At 38.4% G+C, this 20,709-nt stretch overlaps 1 protein-coding gene across 1 annotated transcript in view; it reads left to right on the forward strand.

Annotated features, from left to right (window-relative positions):
- Positions 1–20,709, forward strand: part of SOAT2 (sterol O-acyltransferase 2) — a 380,502-nt gene that overhangs the window by 54,207 nt on the left and 305,586 nt on the right. The window contains exon 3 of the mRNA XM_044082202.1: positions 16,052–16,159. Coding sequence (XP_043938137.1) covers positions 16,052–16,159 — 108 coding nt within the window. The remainder of the gene's footprint in view (positions 1–16,051; positions 16,160–20,709) is intronic.

Below are 20,709 nucleotides of genomic sequence, written 5' to 3' on the forward strand. Positions count from 1 at the left end.
AAAGTTTATACTATGTCTTGCTGTTTTAAAATCAGTAACTTCCATTCTTTCTCATATTTTCATTTTAATATTTTAGTTAGTAATTCATCATTATCATCTTTAACAGCTTAAGGACTTTATACAGATTTAATGAAGTTGGATACACTACTGGACTGATTAGTCCTAAACCACCCTCCTCTTTCTCAACATATAAAGTTCCTCTTTTAACAAGGTTTAACCTAGAACCCCATAAAAATAAAAATATAATGTTACAAATTTATTTTTCATATTCCAGTGGTAAGCTACACTGGACAAGGGACTAGTGATATATGGTCATTTAAGCAAGGGGTGCACAAGCATTTAACTGCAACTTCCATAAAAGCTCACGATATTCTAGGTTGGTCCCCCATTCACCACCTCTTTTGTGAGGGACAACCTGTTCTAAAACCCAAGACTTAAAATTAGCATCTTTAAACATAGTAGCATGTCTATATAGAGCATTAGTGTCCACCTTTTTTTCTTAGTCTCATACATGTGTTCATACACTGTGTTTTAATGTTTATTTTGTTTTTCCCACATAGAAGGAGCAGCAAACAAGGCAGTGGGCTAAATAAACCACCCCTTTAGCAAAGCAATTGTAATGTCTAAAATCTCTCAAAATTAAATTCAAATGGAGTATACACACTTCAGAACAGTTAATTATATAAGAACATTGTGGACACTTGCCATACTTAAAAGTACCCTTTTGACCTTACTTTCAGATCCAGTGGTTAAACTATGTCCTCTTTCAAAATGCTCTTAAAATTAAAACCTCTCTTAAAACTATACACCAGGGGGTTGGAAAAAATGTTAGTGGTATTCAGCATAGCAGCAAATAAATCCCAGTGCTTAGATATAATACCCTGTATACCTTATGTGTCCTGGTTGTAGTTTAAAACAAGAAAGTGGTAATTCATGTTTTTTGGGATTACCCCTGCATGTTGATAACTATTAGGGGTTGTCCCCACAGAAGTCCCTCCCCTTAAGCTGAGAGCACTCAAGTACTAAACGTCCCTATTCAAAGTTTTTAACATTTTTATATTATTGTGCATTTTCATATTATTGTGCATTTTGATTCACGATTCAACTTGGGAACATATATGTGTTTTTAATTATCTTTAATATATTTATACTTTTTGCTCATTTATTCACTGTTTTTAATGGAGTGATTATTTAAATGCTTAATCACTTATTTAATTATTAACTGTTCACCCAATACTTCTGTTTTGTGGCTATTTAACTCATGTCAGTTTGATGTGTTTTTATTTTGAAGAAGTCTCCAGTTGAGAGATGAAAGCACTCAGTCAATCAAATTTGTGGAATTTGTGCATAAGAAATGGTGGTTTACTGGTTTATTGGGGTGCTGCCTACCTGGGCATTATTACATTATCCCAAATGTTATACTTGTCCATGCCTTCATCTTACTAAACCTTTACCCTTGCATTGCTCATAGCTTCCTTTTTCTTTTCTTTGTTTCCCTTCATCATTTCTGGAAAGGATTTTTTTCTTCATGATGTTATGTACTTTTTCCATTTGAATTTCATCCAAAATGTCACTGAAGAAGTTTCTCTGCAAGTCTCAGGCTCACTTCTATTGAATATATCCATTAATAAATTACCCCCCCCCCCCCGCTGATTAGAGGGTTGTAATAATACATTCATTAACTGGTTCCTTTTCATCTTTAAACAAACAAACATTGATGAAATAACTCCTTTGAATCAGTAAAAAGCTCAATTGCCATTTCTCTCTTTCCCTTCCATATCTCCTTTATCAAATGAAGAAGACTTGACCATCTTCTTCTCTCTCCATTTAGTAACCAGATCCTCAGAAATCCACTCAGAAGACTTCTCTGCCTTTACTCCTGGCTCACCACCAGATAACTCCAATTCAGAAGGCTCGCCTGCCTTCTTCTCCTCTCTCCTGCCTACTTCTGACATCATATTTGTGATACCTGATGCCTTGACTACGACTACCTTCACAGTAACAATATTATTACAACACAACTCCTGTGGCTCTACTCTTAACCCTCCCTGCTTCTCTGAGCTGCCACCGCACTCAGAATGGAAGCATAAAGTAAGCAATTGTGCAACCATTCTACTTGCAACTACTGAGTAGGGGAAGTTCCCCCACGCACTGGCCAAATTTCCCCTAGTGATATAAATACCAGCTCCGGTCTCCCCTGAAAAAAGTTCTTAATTGAGAAGGCTTATACTAAGTCAATCTTTCCTTTCTTTCAACCTCAGATTTCTGGAGTTTTATCAGATCACTTGAATAGTTATTTAAGTTTTCGCTATTCATTTCAGCCTCTAGTCATTTGAATTTATTTATTTCTTCTGCTTCTCACTTATTTTAAACACCTCTGAAGGTATTTGATTTATTTTTGATTGTAAGTTACTGGATTCTATTTCTTGTACCAAAACTGAAACCTGAACTACTTTATGCTGGACTGCTGCAAGATTTTTCCGCATCAGTTTTTTTCTTGTCTTTTTTTAGTTGGTATTCTCTTACATTCTCTACATTTCTTTTTTGCTAACATCCAGACAGTATGGCAACTTTCCAGTAACTGAATTTTACACACAGTGTTAGATTTTACTAGCTTTTTACAGCTCTTTTCTTTTCCATGCTGGACCATCTCTAAATCACAAGTGCTTCAGAGTGCAGCCATCATGGAATCCACAGAGAGGATCATTATCCTGTTTTAATAAAGGAGAAATTATTCATTATTTACATAATAAATGCATGTTAAATGTATTAATTTCTGTAAATAATTTCTTTGAAGAGATGACATATTTTAAGATACTATTCTATATAGTTCAGGAACACCGTTATGTAGAGCTTTACTTTCCTTCTGCCTTCTAATTTGCCCTTTAACTTCTATTATAAAAAACATTTTTTCTATTTTTCTTTTTTATTTCTCTTATTTGCTCTGAAAATATTTTTATATACTACTATTTAAAATGGCATTGATTACTTTTCATTTTCTATACTATTCTACAAATTTTCCCATTGTTATTTAAGCAGTTCAGTATTTCTTCCACATCCATATATTTCTATTACTACCATAGACAGACAAGCTGCTAATGTAAACATCAGGCTGTAGCAACTTCAGAAATTCTGCATTCATTTTTTTATGATATTAGGTGCTTTTCATAGTTTAATTTGTGCATAGTTTTTTGCAGTTCTGGTAAGTCTATTCCATTGCTTTCTCTTCTTGTAATACCAAGGTGAGGAATTGCCATATAAATATGCTTTCATTTGGTCCAATAGGATTATATCAGAAACTTTACCACCATTATTAAAGTATAAAACCTGTGGTAGTCCCTGTTAGAAACCGCTATTTAAAAATTTTCAACATTGTAAAATAAGCTGGAAGTCTATTAAAAAAGACAGTTCTCTTGGATTTAATATTGCCATATCAGTAAATGTGCTGAAATCTGATAAAGGACATATTGTTACCTTTAGCTTTTCTAGTCTAGAAACCAAATCTTTGAAATGTATACCCTATTACTTCCTTGATAGCATAACAAATGTATAATGACAAATATAAAATAAATGTAAATGATAATTATAAAGCCCTATTTAAGACTTACATACCTCTGAGATGGATGAGACTGCTGGGGTTTCTTTAAAATTTAGTATGAATTACTTAACTGAGTCAAACGACCTGGTTAATATTTTTGCAGAGGGTTTCTTTAACAGCTTATAAACAAATAATTCTATAAATTCTCCATTTACAAACTTGGTATGGGATTGTCCCACAATGTAAACAGATGACATAAAGAACACATTGTTAAACAACAAGGCTAATGCCTGATGGTTTGAATGGTTATTTACTGAAGTGCATTGTGGAAAGTGTGTCACTCTGACTTATTGATTTATTTCAGAGATCTTTGGTTGAAGGCTATGCACCTGCTATATGGACAGAGGTGAATGTTATTAAAATTCAGAGGTGTAAACCTAATTTGACAATTTTTAATTGAATACTCATTACCTTTACTGGTAAAATGCTACGGGCAAGCTATATATCTTTTTTCCATCATACATTCTATATTAGTACTGATAAATATCAACATGGGTTTTTATATTTTCATGTGTTTTAAGACTTTTGTTTTGCTAATGCTTATTACTGAATTTTAGGAACTTTACAATTGGTAATCAAACCTTCCTTTTTCCCATTATTTTCTGCGTAAAGTCATTGTGAAGTCCTTTTACAGAAGTAATGAATTTCAGTAGGAGAGTTAACCAAGTAGTTCTGATAAGAGATGAATTTAACAATTATACACATGGGAGGGACTTCTTGCTTAGTTAAAGTCTTTTGAGAGATCAGTGGGCACTCCCTGTCTCTATAATATGATAAACCTTCGAAGATTTATCACTTTTGGAAATTAATCATGATTTCAACTTTCATTCTGTCAGTCACACCAATTTTTTTTCTGTTAATTTCTTACTAAATCAGCCACCTTGTCCAGTAAACAGTTTTGGTAACAGGAGCAAATCATCGTGTGTGTTTTTCTCTTTTTTTTTTTTTTTTTTTTTTTGCTCACCCATTTTTCACTGGTTGTTATTTAAACGTTTTCCTAAACTATTTACATGAGTACTTTGGTGTTTGGAACTTTGGGAGTTCAAACTGTTTGCTGTAATTCTCTTGATGCAGTGTACCTTTTATTCACATTGTCTGTTTTTAAGAATAATTATGGTATCAATGACCCTTCTTTGTAGAAACGATCTTGCTCAGTAGTTTTGGAAACCAACATCTTTCAAATTATGTATTGAGATATATCAATTTTTTAATTATTCATTTTGACTAATATGATTTGATCCTTTCACAATATGCACACTTCTATCACTGTTTGGATCAAATCTGATAATAAATGTGTGCCAAAAGCTTTTTAATAGTACAGAACAGCTAAAATCTGTTACACCCAAGCCACCATCTTGACCAGACCATTTCCATTCACCACCTTTCTAATTCCTGCAGTGCAACCTGCAGCAAATTCAATTATCCTTCACTACATGTGTTATTTATACAATTGTCATTAATCAATGTATCAAGAATAAATAGTATGTTGTCTGTCTGTTTATTGACACATCATAACATGGAAAAACACAAACTTATTTTTCATTTGTTGCTGCTCTACCCTAGTCCCATATACAAATCATTGCCACATAGATTTTGTCTAGCCAGACATTTAGAATTCATTTGAAAATCATCGCCTTTATTATATCTTATTTGCTATCTCATAATTTCTAATTTTTTACATTCATATTTAGTACCTATACTTCTCCACCAGTGCAAATCAACATTTAACATGTTCAAAAGTTCCCTATTCACACCAAAATATCATTAAATAGTAAAACATGTTAATAGAATAAACTCAACATCATTTAATATGTATGCCTGTACCTTGTTAAAACAGAATCATTTAATGCATCTCCAATACAAAAGGTCTGTACGCTGAGTTAAATAATCTGGGCACTGAATGGAATAAAAACATATAATTTAGTTTGAAACATAAATTAATTTATATACTTATTCTATCTTTTTACTTGCATTATATCTTTTTAATGAAATGTACTCTATGAAATACTTGCTGCCACTTAATCCAGAGACTTATGTGTTATTAAAGCTCATGTTTGTTTATTATATGATGTTTTTGCTAGTCTAGCATGAAATATTAAGTCATTCTTTTGTATAGATCATCCTGCTGCAGCCACCTGATCATAAAAACTATCACTGATTATATAACCACAATTTCCTTCGCTTTTGATGATACATCAGTAATACTACCTAGAACAAAAATAAAAATATGTGGTTGAAGTATCACTAAGATGAAAAACTGACATATTTTTCCATTTATTTTAGAAGCTCTAGATCATCTCTTTCAAAAGGCAAGGTCTATGTGGAAAGACAATCCCTTCTTGAGTAAGTAGCCCTACTAGACTGCTTAAATAAACAACTGTTAATGTCTTACTATATCCCATGTAAATCCGAAATATTTTTTCATATGCCAAAAAACACAGCCACATAAATGCTTTTTTAAGGAATAGCTGCACATTTTACTTTTTGTTTGCAAATTTTGTTTTGCAAGTAACAGTTTCTGCATTTTATTAATGTTACATATAGAGCTATCTCTTACCAGCTAATAAGGTCTGTTAAGAAAATGTCAATATTAAAAATTGCTGGATGTGCTCTGGAAAACAAAATATACCAAACTGCACAGAACATTGTAAAATGGGTATATGAAGAAGGGTAAAGAGTGTTGGGCCAGCTATTGCAAAGTCGTATATTTAGAGTAGCTTAACTTTTATTTTCTGTAAAAAGACACAGCAAAGTGCATCTTTTCATGGGGGAGTACCTTATAATAGCCAGATGCTGTCTCACAGTGTTATACGAAAACTAGTCCCTAATGTCTCCTGATCATTGTTGCATTTTATGATATTTTGAAGCTCATTGCCAATTACAATCCCTGTATTCTTAGGTTTTCCACCAGTTCCCTCTTCACTGTCACAATAATTATGCAGTGCTCTGTGATCATTTGATATTTTGTTACTTTTTACTGCAGAGAGAAAGAGAAAGAGTGAGAGAGATGAAAGTATTCTCACCTGTCCAAATGCCACCAATGACAGACACTAAATATATTGTCTACGATCATTTGCTCACAAATGACATCTGGACCAGCGGTGATTTTACATTGGTGATTAAGACAAACAAGGAGCAACTATACAATTAGAATGTGCAGCTTCATGACTAAAAGGTGGAAGGATACTGGATTACCAGTTTGTATCACTCCACAATAAGTACAAATATGACTCTGTCATTGTCCATGTTGGTGTGAATGACCTGAGACGCACCTCCCTGGACTACATGAAAAGAGACATGGAAGAGCTCTCTGATCTTGTAGCCCAGGCAGGTATGACCCTAGCCCTGAGTAGCATCCTGTCATCACTCAGAATGACACCGCAGTACAAGGACAAAATGATTGACTTCAACAATTGGCTAAGCTTCTGGTGTCATTCTAAGGGGATCCAGTATCTGTCTGCCTGGGACGACATGGTCGACAGACCATGATGCTTTGCCAGAGATGGCCTGCACCTGTCACCCCTGGTATTCCAGATACTGGCTAAGGGCCTTGCCACCCCTATAGTGCCTATTTTAGGCAAGGTTCAAATGACAAATTCACCACCATAACAGGAACAGGCAAGCAAAAACTGAGGGTAATGCTACTCAATGCTAGAAGTCTAAATCTCAAAATGCACTCACTCGAGGCACTCCTTAAAATGGAAAACATCAATATCTGTGCAGTGACTGAGACCTGGTTCAAGGCTCTAGAGAGCACCCCTGCATTACCAGGCTATAACTCATACCACACTTTTCGCCCATCTAACCTGGCCCAGAACACCAAAGGCAGAGGTGTGTCCATATTCATTAAGGAGATCCACACCTCCAGGCTAGTTGTGCAGCATAATGCATCCAAGGTTATCCAAGTCAAACTAACTCTGGGCAAAACTGCAATCCAAATTGTAGCTTGCTGCAAATCCCCCACCATGCTCCAAGATTCTCACTCCTCTTTTCTTGATATATTGGAATATATTAGGGTTCAACCAAACACCCTATTAATGGTCGATTTCAACTACCCCACCATTAACTGGGAAAACTACTCATGTACCAACTCCTTCGCTCAACGCTTTCTGGAATTCATAAATTCCAATGTCCTGGATAAACTTATCTACACCCCCACCAGGGGAAACAATATCCTAGACCTAGTTATTACCAACATGAGTGATCAGTGTTCCACAACTGAAGTCAACTCCGTGTTGGTCAGATCCAACCACAAGCTAATCACCCTAGATATCCACATCCCGCCCACACCCACCATTAGGGAAACCACAGTAAAAACTTTCTCCAAAGCCAACTTCATGCTTAAGACAGAAGTGGTGAACTTCATTACACCCATGCAGATGGACAATACAGTTACGACTGCTGAATCATACACAAATGCACTCTGTAAGCACTTACACGAGTGCATGGATCATGCTATTCCAAACAGAACCAAGACGCTATCCTCAAAAAAAGGAAGCCAATCTGGTGGTCCCCTGCCATAAACAAACTCTATAACAGAAGGAAGAAACTGTTGCAAAAGCAAGTAAAATCCCATGAGTGGAGGAGCTCCCTGGTCAGTAAGAAGCTGAGATCCCTTATAAGATCCTCCAAAGCTAGCTACGAAAGCAAAATCACCACTGATTCTAAGGGGAACCACAAAGCATTCTATAGCTATGTCAAAAATCTCAATGGCAACACCCAGATCTGCACTGAGTTATAGCACAACGACACAAAAATTACAGAACCAACTGATATTGCCAACATCCTGGCAGATAGGTTCAGTGCTAACTTTACCCCCCTCTCACCCTCTAAAGGGCCCATATCTATACAGGAAGAATGCAGAGTCCCTGTAATCACATCTATTCAAGTAAAAGCTGCACTCTCTAAAACCAAAAACACAGCATCCATGGGACCAGACAACATCCCAGGCTGCATTTTACACGAACTTCAGAATGAACTGGCTCCCCACCTAAGCACCATGTTCAATCATAGTCTCACATCAGGCTTTGTGCCCACTGAATGGCACACAGGAACAGTCATCCCACTCCACAAAGGGGGATCTACCACTGATCCTGGGAACTATCACCCTATTAGCCTGATGAGCCTGGTCTGCAAGGCCATGGAACGTATCTTCATGGAACTCAAAACAAAGACGTTGGTAACCTCCAAACTTTGGACCCCACCCAGTTTGGGTTTGTGAAAGGCAGATCATGCCTTCTGAACCTGATCAACTTCTTTGAGGCAGTCACCAGAGCCATAGATGAGGGTAAGGTGGTTCACACAGCCTATCTTGACCTCGCCAAGGCTTTCGACATCATCCCCCATTCTGGAATTATAGCTAAACTCACTAAACTAGGTATAAATCACTACATCACAAGATGTGTTACCAACTGGCTCACTGACAGAACCCACACTGTAAAAGTTGCAGACTCCAAATCTGACATCAAACCACTGACAAGTGGAGTACCACAGGGTTCAGTCCTGGGACCTCTCCTGTTTGGTATCTACTTCTCTGAAGTACAGGCTAACACAGAAGGCCTCTGGCTAATAAAGTTTGCAGATGACTGCAAACTAGGAGCCATAGTCGAGTCTCCAAATGATGTGGTCATCCTACAGAAGGGCCTCACTGAGATAAATGCCTGGTGTCAGAGGCATGGCCTCAAGCTCAATGCCAAAAAGTGCATTGTCATCCCCTTTGGTAAAAACTCTGTACCCATGAACTACCACATAAATGGCAGTCTACTTAATGCCGAATGTGTGATAAGAGACCTTGGGAGCCAGGTGGACAGTCATCTCTCCTTTGATAATCACATCGCCACAGTAGTCAGGAAATCCTTCTGTGTGGCACACCTCATCACAAAAGGGTTCTCATCCAGGAAAAAAGAGGTAATTGTTCCCCTCTACTCAGCTCTCATTAGACGCATTACAGAGTACAATGTCCCTTTTGGAATGTACCTCACAAGACATCTGCAGCAGCTGGAAAGGCCACAGAAGTACCTCACAAAGAGGATTACTGGTCTCAAACAGATGCCCTACACTGACCATCTCAAAAAACTCCAGCTTTACTCTGTAGCATATCACTTACTCCGAGGAGATCTCTGCCTAACATATAAAGCTATGTTAAACCCAGAGCTGTTAGACATGCTACACCTAAAGAAATCCTAATCCCTCCGAGCTACATGCTCCAGGGACCTAAACCTTGTCATCACAATAAGCAGAGCATGCTGGAGGGATAGATTCCTGTCTCAGAGATGCCCTATACTCTGGAACAAGCTATCCAATGATGTCAAGAAAAGTTCCTTATTAGCACTCTTCAAGAAAAATCTTGATGAGCGGATGGGAAATAGGAAATACACCCCAGGGATCACTTCTGTGGCTCTACTCGACAGGGGCACAGGAAATTAACTTTCTTGTGTGGCATAAGCCAGGGAACCTTGTTGGCTAGGCTTACTTAGGCCCTAGGGCCGATAGCCTAGTGCCTAACTATGAACCTATGAACCTATAGGAATTCCAAAAGGAAGAGAGCTTATGTTGAGTTAACAACTACTGGTAAAAGGTGGAGAAAGTATAGTTATCTAAGATACTTACCACAACAGTAGGTCTTTGTAGAGAACTCCTTGTTATGGCAAATCATAACACTTGAGTTTGCCCAGCTTCTGCATCGTCTCTACAGGCTTGAATTTTTTCTCAGAAGTGGTTTTCTGGCCCTGGTGGACCAGTGCTGATATTTTACCCATGAAGGTGCTGACACAAGAAAAGGGAGACTTCCATATATAAGGTGCGTTTTCATGGGCTCTCTTCAGGTTTTCATAATTGCAAATCCCACAGAGAAGTCTGCTTGTGGTAGATCAAATCCAGTTCTGAAGCTGGTTGTTGTTGTTGTTGTTTCTCTTTTGGCTTTTCCCGGTTAGGGGTCGCCACAGTGGAACTCCGGTCCGCTAATGATTGGCAGTGGATTTTTACAGTGCCGAGTTGCCAGCCTGACGTCCAACCTTCAAAGAAGGCACACCCATTCATGCACGCACCTACCTGCATGTCTTTAAACATTACTTGGCCACAGGGAGTAACATTTAAAGACATGCAGGTAGGTGCATGCAGTTCTGAAGCTGGTAATATGCATAAATCAAAACACAGTAAATCTTAGAAGCATTTTATCTACACAGTGCAACAGTAGCTATGTTCAAGTCTACAACCTGGAATGGTACAACATAACATAGGGTAAAGAAATAAGCAGTAATTGGTTGCCACTGAAGGTGGACAGCTATAAGATCCATGTAACATAGCAATTACAAAATCCTGCCTTACAATTCAACTCATTGGTTGTAAAATGTACCATATTTGTTACTTTGGGTGGGTATTTCTTTTTGTTCCTATATTATATCTGTAATGTTATCACAGCAAAGTTATAAATATATGGGTTGTCATTTTTTATTGAATCTGTACTTCTCTCTCTCTCTCTCTCTCTCCATTCTTCTTCTTACTATCTTTTCTATCCGTCCTATTATATACATTTATTTTATTATTTTGTTTTTCTCTTTTTATTTTGCAATTACATGCAGTAGTATATAGACCTACGCCCATCCCTTCAACAAGGCCTGTCAGCCCCAACAGGTGGCAATACCACCACCAAAAAAAAGTACCCACTATATCTGGGACCAAGGTTGTCAATGTATCCTCCACACCTCTTACAGCACCTCCTGCCACCTCTGCATTGGATGGTGGTGCTCTTGTATCCACCAGTAACAGTGCCATTGAAGGTGACAAATTTGACATGTATTTGCAGCTGATGAGCATAGTGAAGGTGCTCATTGGCAGGAGTCTAGATGTCTGCATAAACCATTTGGAGATCCTCCTCTGGTGACTCATTGAATTACATCACTGTCCCACATTGGCTTGGCCATCTGACCCAGGGCAAAGTGGTGAGGGAGCCAGGGGTGGCAAGTAAGCTCCCACTGAGTGACAGCTGGCAAGGATTGGTAGTTGCGCAATCACACCCTAGTGCCATCCTGGCATTGTTGCCCTCCCTTTTTTGTCTATGACCACCCCTCTTTGCTGATCCACCCTCCCCGTTACCATTGCCTTTCCTCTGTTTTTCTGATGTGCATTTTGCATTGTGCTTCCTTTGGCTCAGTGTGCAGGCACCCTCCCTGTCAGTCTAAACTGTTTTATATGTTTTTCTGTGCCCTTGCTACCTACCCCAACCATCTTACTTTTTTCTTACTTTTCTTACTACCTTCCTCAACTTACCTTTCCTTCATACATTTTTTCCATCTTTCCAACTTCCACGCTGCAGATTCCTTAGGTTTTTACCTTGTGCTCTATGCTATGCATGCAGCCTCTTTTTCATCCCTTTCCCATATTCCAATTTTCATCTTTTAATTTGGTCAAAAATAGATGAGCAGACATGAATCAGGGCTTTTTAAGGCTTCCAAATTACTTTTCATTCTTGCCAGTGCTGTGTATATGGGATTACACAGAGCCTCATTGACACTTGTGAACACAGGATGACCACTGCTTGTGTTCGTCTTTCTCTACAGCTGCACTTTAGTACTACATGCTTTTCCTACAGAAACTGCTGTAGCCATGAACAGGATATTTTATAAACATGCTTCCATACAATGATTTTACTTGTTATTCTTTTTTAATTAGCACTGGGACTCATTGTGCAAACATGGTAAACAGAGATGTGGGCTACCCATGATAATGTCCTCAGTCTTTCTGAATCCCAGTCAGAGTTTTCTGTAAATCTCATTTCCCTTTGAGGCAGACTGATATATTTTTTTGTATTGGTTAGAAAAATTCCTACAGAGAGTGGTGATAACCTGTTGAGTGGTGTATATATTGGAGGGCTATCTCCCTGCTAATCAGAACAGTTGGCCTTCCAATGCAGACAATTTGTTACTGGAACAGCAGTTCTGTAAGTACGCTATAGCAAAAGAAACAGGCAACTGAATCAGAACTGGCAGAGACTGCAGAGGTTTTGTTGTTTTACCTGTAATAAAGGAGAGTCTGCACCATTATTTTTTAGTTATAGTAAAACAAATTATATTATTTTATGGACTAGTTGCCTTTTATGCCTTATTCGATACAAGTATGCACACACATACACACACACATACACACACACACACGCACACACACACACACACACACACACACACACACACACACACACACACACACACACACACACACACACATGTACGTGTATGTGAGTGTGTAACATAATTTGAAGAGATATGCAGCAGTCCAACACTTTTCGTAATGTGGCATTGTATATTTATACTATATTTCACAATTACATGAAGCAGCAGCTAGACATGCACCAGTCCTTCCAATAATACCTGCTCAGCCTGCAGAGATGGCAGTACCATCATCACCACCACACCACATCACTCACTATATCTGGGACTCAGGCATTATACAACCAATAAGGTAAATGAGTGCAGTTCTTTATAATTCTTAAATATTCAACAGTGAAACTGCAAATGTCTGCCACAATGTCTGCCACTGTAAGTTATAAAGAACAGTATTATTATGGCTGTATAACAGAAAAACAGAGTTTGAATAATCTAGCTTCCACATGCATGCTGTTGGTCCTTGAGGAATAATCACTTCCTATACTCTTAGGCTGAACATGAGAAACAGTCTATGACAGCGAACCTCTGTTATATCATTTCTCTTTTACAAACATAGGGAAAGATGCTAACCAGGCTTTCTTAGAAAGGCTACTAGAAGGTTAGTCCTTTTTCAAATATCCCATTCTTAAAGCCAAAGAAGTTTACATTTTATAAAACCTTCAAACTATTTGCAGAAATGCAAAACATACACATTTGTTATTTTTTCATCTAGCAAGCCTATTAAATGAGCCTGTAGGAAATGTATTGTAGTTCTGACCACAGAAATTATGACCTTCACTTGTATACACCTCACACTCAACTGTATTATTAATTTATTTTGTTTCATTTTTATGCATTGGTATAAATTTTTTGCTTGAATACAGAAAGCTGGTAACTATTTCACCATCCTGTGACTTGCAATCTTTTGTATCAACATATGCATCCAGTAAAAAGACACCAAAACTTTTAAGGAGAAACTGTTGTGCACTTGCAAGGATCTTCAGACTGAAGGAATTTATGGCATACTCTGGTCTCTTTGAAATACTGAGTGAAAACATCACATCCCCTGGCAAAAATAAATAAATAAATAAAGGGTGAAAAATGTCCTGAATAGCATATTTAACTCAAGACTAATAGACCATCATTTTATTCTCAATGATTTACGTGATGGAAACATACTCACAAGTGAGGAGAGTGTGTTGAGCAGATGGAAACAGTACTTTGAGAGGCTGATGAATGAAGAAAATGAAAGAGAGAGAAGGTTGGCTGATGTGGGGATACTGAATCAGGAAGTGAAACAGATTAGCAAGGAGGAAGTAAGGACAGCTATGAAGGATGAAGAATGGAAAGGCTGTTGGTCCAGATGACATACCAGTAGAAGCATGGAGGTGCTTAGGAGAAATGGCAGTGGAGTTTTTAACCAGATTGTTTAATGAAATCTTGGAAAGTCAGAGGACGCCTAAGGGGTGGAGAAAAAGTGTTTTGGTACCTATTTTTAAGAATAAGGGTGATGTGCACAGCTGTAGTAACTACAGAGGGATAAAATTGATCAGTCACAGCTTGAGGTTATGGGAAAGAGTAGTAGAAGCTAGGTTAAGAAGGGAGGTGATGACTAGTGATCAGCAGTATGGTTACATGCTGGGAAAGAGCACTACAGATGCGATGTTTGATCTGAGAGTGTTGATGGAGAAATATAGAGAAGGTCAGAAGGAATTGCATTATGTCTTTGTGGACCTGGAGTAAGCATATGATAGGGTGCCTAAAGAGGAGTTGTGGTATTGTATGAGGAAGTTGGGAGTGACAGAGAAGTATGTAAGAGTGGTACAGGATATGTACAAGGGTAGTATGACAGTGGTGAATTCTGCAGTGGAAGTGATAGATGCGTTTAAGTTGGAGGTGGGATTACATCAACGATCAGCTCTGAGCCCTTTCTTATTTGAAATGATGATGGACAGGTTGACAGATGAGATCAGACAGGAGGCACCGTGGACTATGATATTTGCAGATGACATTGTGTTCTGTAGTGAGAGTAGGGACCAGGTTGAGGAGACCCTGGAGAGGTGGAGATATGCTCTAGAGAGGAGAGGAATGAATGTCAGTAGGACCAAGACAGAATATATGTGTGTTAATGAGAGGGTGGATAGAGGAATGGTAAGGATGCAGGGAGTAGAGCTGACAAAGGTGGATGAGTTTAAGTACTTGGGATCAACAGTTCAGAGTAATGATGAGTGTGGAAGAGAGGAGAAGAAGAGAGTACAGGCAGGGTGGAATGGGTGGAGAAGAGTGTCAGGAGTGATTTGTGACAGACGGGTACTGGTAAGAGTGAAAGGGAAGTTCTACAAGAGGGTAGTGAGGCCAGCTATGTTGTATGGGATGGAAATAATGGCATTGACAAAAACCAGGAGTCAGAGCTGGAAGTGGCAGAGTTAAAGATGTTAAGATTTGCACTGGATGTGACAAGGATGGGCAGGATTAGGAATCAGTATATTAGAGGGTTAGCTCAGGTTGGATGGTTTGGAGACGAAGCCAGAGAGGTGAGATTGCATTGGTTTGGGCATGTGCTGAGGAGGGATGCTGGGTATATTGGGAAAAGGATGCTAAGGATGGAGCTGCCAGGTAACAGGAAAAGAGGGAGGCTTAAGATAAGGTTTATGGATGTGGTGAGAGAGGACATGCAGGTGGTTGGTGTGACAGAGTAAGATGCAGAGGACAGGAAGAAATGGAAACAGGTGATCTGCTGTGCCAACCCCTAATGGAAACAGACAAAAGAGAAGAAGTAGACTTGTACATATGACTTAAACAGTGAAATCCCTGTAGGGAGTAGAATTTGTTTCTATCTGTGTGTGCCTGAACTGGCAAAACAGAAACCAAGTCAAACGTGTGACCTGAGGACAAGGATGAAAGAAAAGTAGTATCCTCCCTTCTTAAGATGGAACTGATTATAATAAGAACAGGGGGAGCAGGGGTGGAGACCCTTGTATATGTCTAATTGTCTATGCATGTGTGTTTTGTGTGTGTGTGTGTGTGTGTGTGTGTGTGTGTGTGTGTGTGTGTGTGTGTGTGTGTGTGTGTGTGTGTCTGTGTGTGCGCGTGCACACAAGTGCAACTGCATGTCTATGTCAAGTTCTCACTGAACAAAAGTTATTTTTTGAGATTTTCCTGATATATATTTAATTCAGTTTTCAGTTATTTTGTTCTGGAATGCACACGTTGATCTCAGATATATGTAACTATTGAATGTGTAGATCTCAGCAAGCTGCAGAACAAATGCATTTGACTTAATAACATAAGTTATCTTTCTTTTTACTGACAGTGAGCTGATGGAGATTCCTCACATACAAACAATATACCACATGTTTGTAGCTGTGCTCCTTGTATTTATTATTAGCACAGCTGCGATGGATTTCATTGATGAAGGACGGTAAGGAAACTACTACACATTTATTTTATAATTAACTATTAAACACACAATCCTGATTCCCTCTGATTTACCGTTGAATATACCAATGTCTTTTGGCATAAAAAGAACCAATTGCCCATTATCCAAAATTTCAGTAGAGTATGCATGAAAATGTTACATCATCTAATGTTTTTCCATAATATGAATTACTTTTTAAAGAAAACAGCATCACACTCACTCAAAAATATCAACAGAAGACAACTGTCTCCACCATATCAATCAACGTCAATTTATGGCAAATCAGATATGCAGATCAAGTGTAATACAGGTTCTATACTGTTCCCCAAGGGAACTTGATGCAGTGTGCCTGTATATGTGGTTTATCTGGACTTCAGTAAAGCTTTTATTTCATACTGCAAAAACATTTATGTAAAAAAATGTAGGGGTTAGACCTGTAATTAAAATTCTTGACGTGGACTGAGTTATGGGTGAAAGGTAGAATGTGAGTTATGGTATGAGGGACGTCTTCAGAAATGAGGAATAAAACTCTGTTTTGAGTTCATTTTTTTCTTATGTCAAAGACATATCTAGCAACCTAAGAAACAAAATTACCTTATCGATAACCATTTGAAATGTTGGGACCTCATTAGAGCAAGTCACGAAACATGAAGACTGAATAACCAAAAGAACAAATTTATATATATTAAGTCTGAGAAGGCCTTTTCTCAGAATATTCCATTTTCTCTGATGAATGGTGATCTTAGAGTTGGTGTATAAAAGTTTGGGGAGGCGGGGAGCTTGGCCCTGACATTGAGGTGTGCAGAAGGATAAGCTGCCCCTGCAAAAATAAAGTTTAAAGGAGAAGAGCAAACTTTGAGATTCACTCTTTTCCCAGGTTTTCTGTCATTTTTTCAGCTTGTTAGCACTTAGCATTTTGGGTGCTGACATTTCAGTACAGAGCCAACTTTATCTACAATCTAAAAAAGGACTTCCATATTTGAATAACTAGTCTGAAAATGGTAACTAAGCCTCTGTGGAAGCAAATACAAAGTATTTCCCCAGGAGTCTAACATAACCAAGGAAAAATATGATGGTGCAGAATGACCTAAACTCTTGGTGCAAAACATTTCTTTGTTAAAGGACCCCAGTAAGAAAAGCCCTGCCTATTGAATGCTTCACCATTGTAAGTTGCTGTTTACATAATACAAGTAGAATAAAAAGTAAATTAGAAAGAAATACAAACCTTTCCGCAGACAGCCAATCCTGACATCATAGCCATCACAGAGTCTTGGGAAAATAAAGCATACCCGCCTTTGCCCAGCACTTTCGCGGGTATGAATATAAGTTAAATGGTTGGTTTTCCTGAATTAAAAATTACAGGTGGAACTTTTAAATAATTTACAAATTAAACATTATGGCAAAGAATGAAGCCAGATTTTTTCCTTTCAATTAATGTTTCTCCAAACGATAAATTATCGGCTTGGCCCAAAGTAAATTTTCCCGACTGTACTGAGAAGTTTTGCTCATCACTGGAAAATTGCAAATCACTAATTAATAATATTCTAAACCTTGCATTTTTATAGATGGACCTCATCATATTAGGTAATTTCATTCTAAATCTTCTTGCACACGTCAAGAAAAATATCAGTGAATTATCATTCATCACTCATCAGATCAATAATAAAGTACAATGCTGCCTTTGGTATTTACCTTATTAGGCACTTGCAGCAACTGGAAAGACCTCAAAGGTTTCGTACAAAAAAAGTTCAGGTCTTCAGCATATGTCGTACGTTAACAGTCTGAAATTACTGTTACTATACTCTGCGACTTACAGACTACTCAGAGGTGATCTCTGCCTTGCATATAAAGCAATCTCAGATCCTGCTCTAATGGAAATGCTGCACATTCATAAATCAAATGGTATAAGATGCACTCGCTCTAGGGAACTCAACTTAGTATTTGAAATCAACAGGACTTGCTAGAGAGACAGATATGTCTCACAGAAGTTACATCTCCACTGGAACAAACTTCCAATTCAGGTGAAGCAGAGCCCCTCGCTGACCCTATTTTAAGTGTAATTTGGATGACTGGATGGGAAACTGCAAATTCACCATGGAAGTTTCACCTGTGCCTGTCTTAGACAGGGGCAGTATTTGTTGACTTTGTTTCGCTTAATACCTTGATATGCTTGGGAACAGGGGGTTGTACTTGCCTAGGCTTGTAAGGGCCCTAAGTCCATTAACCTAGTAACCTCCTATGATCCTATGATCCTATTTACAGGCTTTGGTCTTGTTCAAATGCAGGATGGGACAATTAAACCCATATGCAAGTCAGGAAAAAAATTGTTTTGTTGAAAAAATAATAACCGATGCCACAAGCAACACAACATCCATTACTACACTCCTACCACCACCACCCCAGCCCTGAATGACCCTATTCAGTAATTTGTAAGATTACAGACCTTTGCAAAGCCCTTCATGCTCCCACTTAAAAGTGTCTTACAAATCTAAACACCTGTAGGGCTTCTCTAAAGAACACCAACAATGTGCAGAATGGAATCAAATTATTAATTTCTAGAAACTAAAGTATACAGGTAACAAAATTATTAATATACTACTGACACTTCTAGATAAATGTTTCCCACTTTTGCAAAATTACACAAACCAAAGCAAAGTGGCTGTCTAATGAACTAAATGTCCTGTTATCACTCAGTGCCTGGATGTACTGGAAAACAAAAAAAAAAAAATTTGCACCCAGAATTGGTTTACACCTCATTGCAACCTGGTCAAAAATGTCTGTATACAGAAATAAGGATGTCTTCTCCCAATTTCAACAGTCCACCCTCCTAATTTTGGAGACAAGTAAGTTTGTTAACAGGCTGATATCAATAACCCAACTGCACAAGCAAAAACATTAACTGCTGCATAAAGTCTACCAACCAGCAATGACTTACAAACTGAGTTCTCATTTGTCAACTTTTTTGCAGCAACCCATAAGTTGGAACAACCACCCTGTCATAGATTCATTGATTTTTACTAGGCTAATGACCTGGAGGCCTTTCTAAGCCTAGCCAAGTTTTCCTGAAAGAATAATGACATCATGTATCCAAATAGGACATTGAAGGCCTGGCATTTATAAGTCACCTTTGTTCATAGGTGACAGGGATGCCAGGCTCAGTATACATTTCTTATTCCCCATCCACTGGTCTAGGCTGCATTTAAATTGGGTAATAGATGAACTCAGCTTTCCACTGATAAGAAGATTGTTCCATAGGCGGGGCAGTTGCTCAGACACATATATGTCTGTCCAGCATGTTCTGATTAAGTCACAGACAAAATTCAGGTCACTACACCTTGCATTTCCAGTACTGTTTCATTATGAATATGCAGAGGATTCATAAGTGTGGGATTAGTGGATGCCTTCTAAGCCAAGCATAAATCACTCCTCAGCAATCTATAGTAGATTGAGTAGAGTGAAAAGGCTTTAAGGTACTCTGCATTAGGCAGGTTTGTTATGGCAAGTATTATTCTTGTACGGAACCTCTGAGGTTGCTGTAGTTACTTCATATGCCTGGTCAGGCACATACCGGGGGGGGGGGGGGCAGTGTACTCTATGATTAGTCTGATAAGGGCAGATTCCAGTGGGATAATGATCTTTTTTGACCTAGATGCCATGCCCTTACTTATAAGTTGAGCAACATAAATGGATTTCCATACTACTTTGGCCACATGGTGGACAAACTAAGGATACTGTCTACATGTGTACCAGAATGATCCCTGACCACTAGGTTGACTTATAGGGGATATTATCAATGTGTTAATTAACTAGGATGACTGTCTTCCCAATGGGTACAATTATACATTTCTTAACTCAATGGTGTTGCCACAATTTGTTACTCAGAAATGGGCATTCTTGAGGAATGCTAGTGTCTGCAAGGGATTCAGACATCTGGAAACTTAGTCAGCCATAAACCTTCAATGTTTGCTTCCACTGCAGAGTTATAGATGCCAAAAAGGAATGGGCTCAGTACAGAGCCCTGGGGGACTCTGCTAGTGACTGATTTCTTGGTGGAGGTGGTCTCATCTATTTTGACCTCCTGGGTCCTATCACTGAGCCATTTGGCTATCCAATGGGTGATAAAAGGATTTATACCTAATTCAGTGGGCTTGTTTATAATGCCTGAGTGTGGTATCTTATGAAAACCTTGGCCAGGTTGAGGAAATCTGTGTGCACAGTTTTACCCTCATCCATTGCTTTGGGACCCTTTACAAAGAAGTCCACCAGATTTAATATGCATGACCTTTCTTTAGCAAAGTAAAACTGTGATAAGTTCAGCATTTGCAGGTTACCTGTGCCCTCATTTGTCATGTCCATGATGATTCTTTCCATGGTCTTATATATGAGGCTAGTCAGACTTATGGGTCTGTAATTACCCAGATCAGTGGTTGGACTGCCCTTATGCAGGGGAAAGACTGTAGGCATCTCCCATTATTTGGGCACAAAACCTGATTGTAGGCTGCAGTTGAAAAGTGATTCAAGTGGACCAGAGAGTTCATGTTTCATGCTATTTA

The sequence above is a fragment of the Protopterus annectens genome, chromosome 9.part0 (genome assembly GCF_019279795.1).
Source record: "Protopterus annectens isolate FY-2018-M chromosome 9.part0, PAN1.0, whole genome shotgun sequence".
Lineage (NCBI taxonomy): Eukaryota > Metazoa > Chordata > Ceratodontiformes > Protopteridae > Protopterus > Protopterus annectens.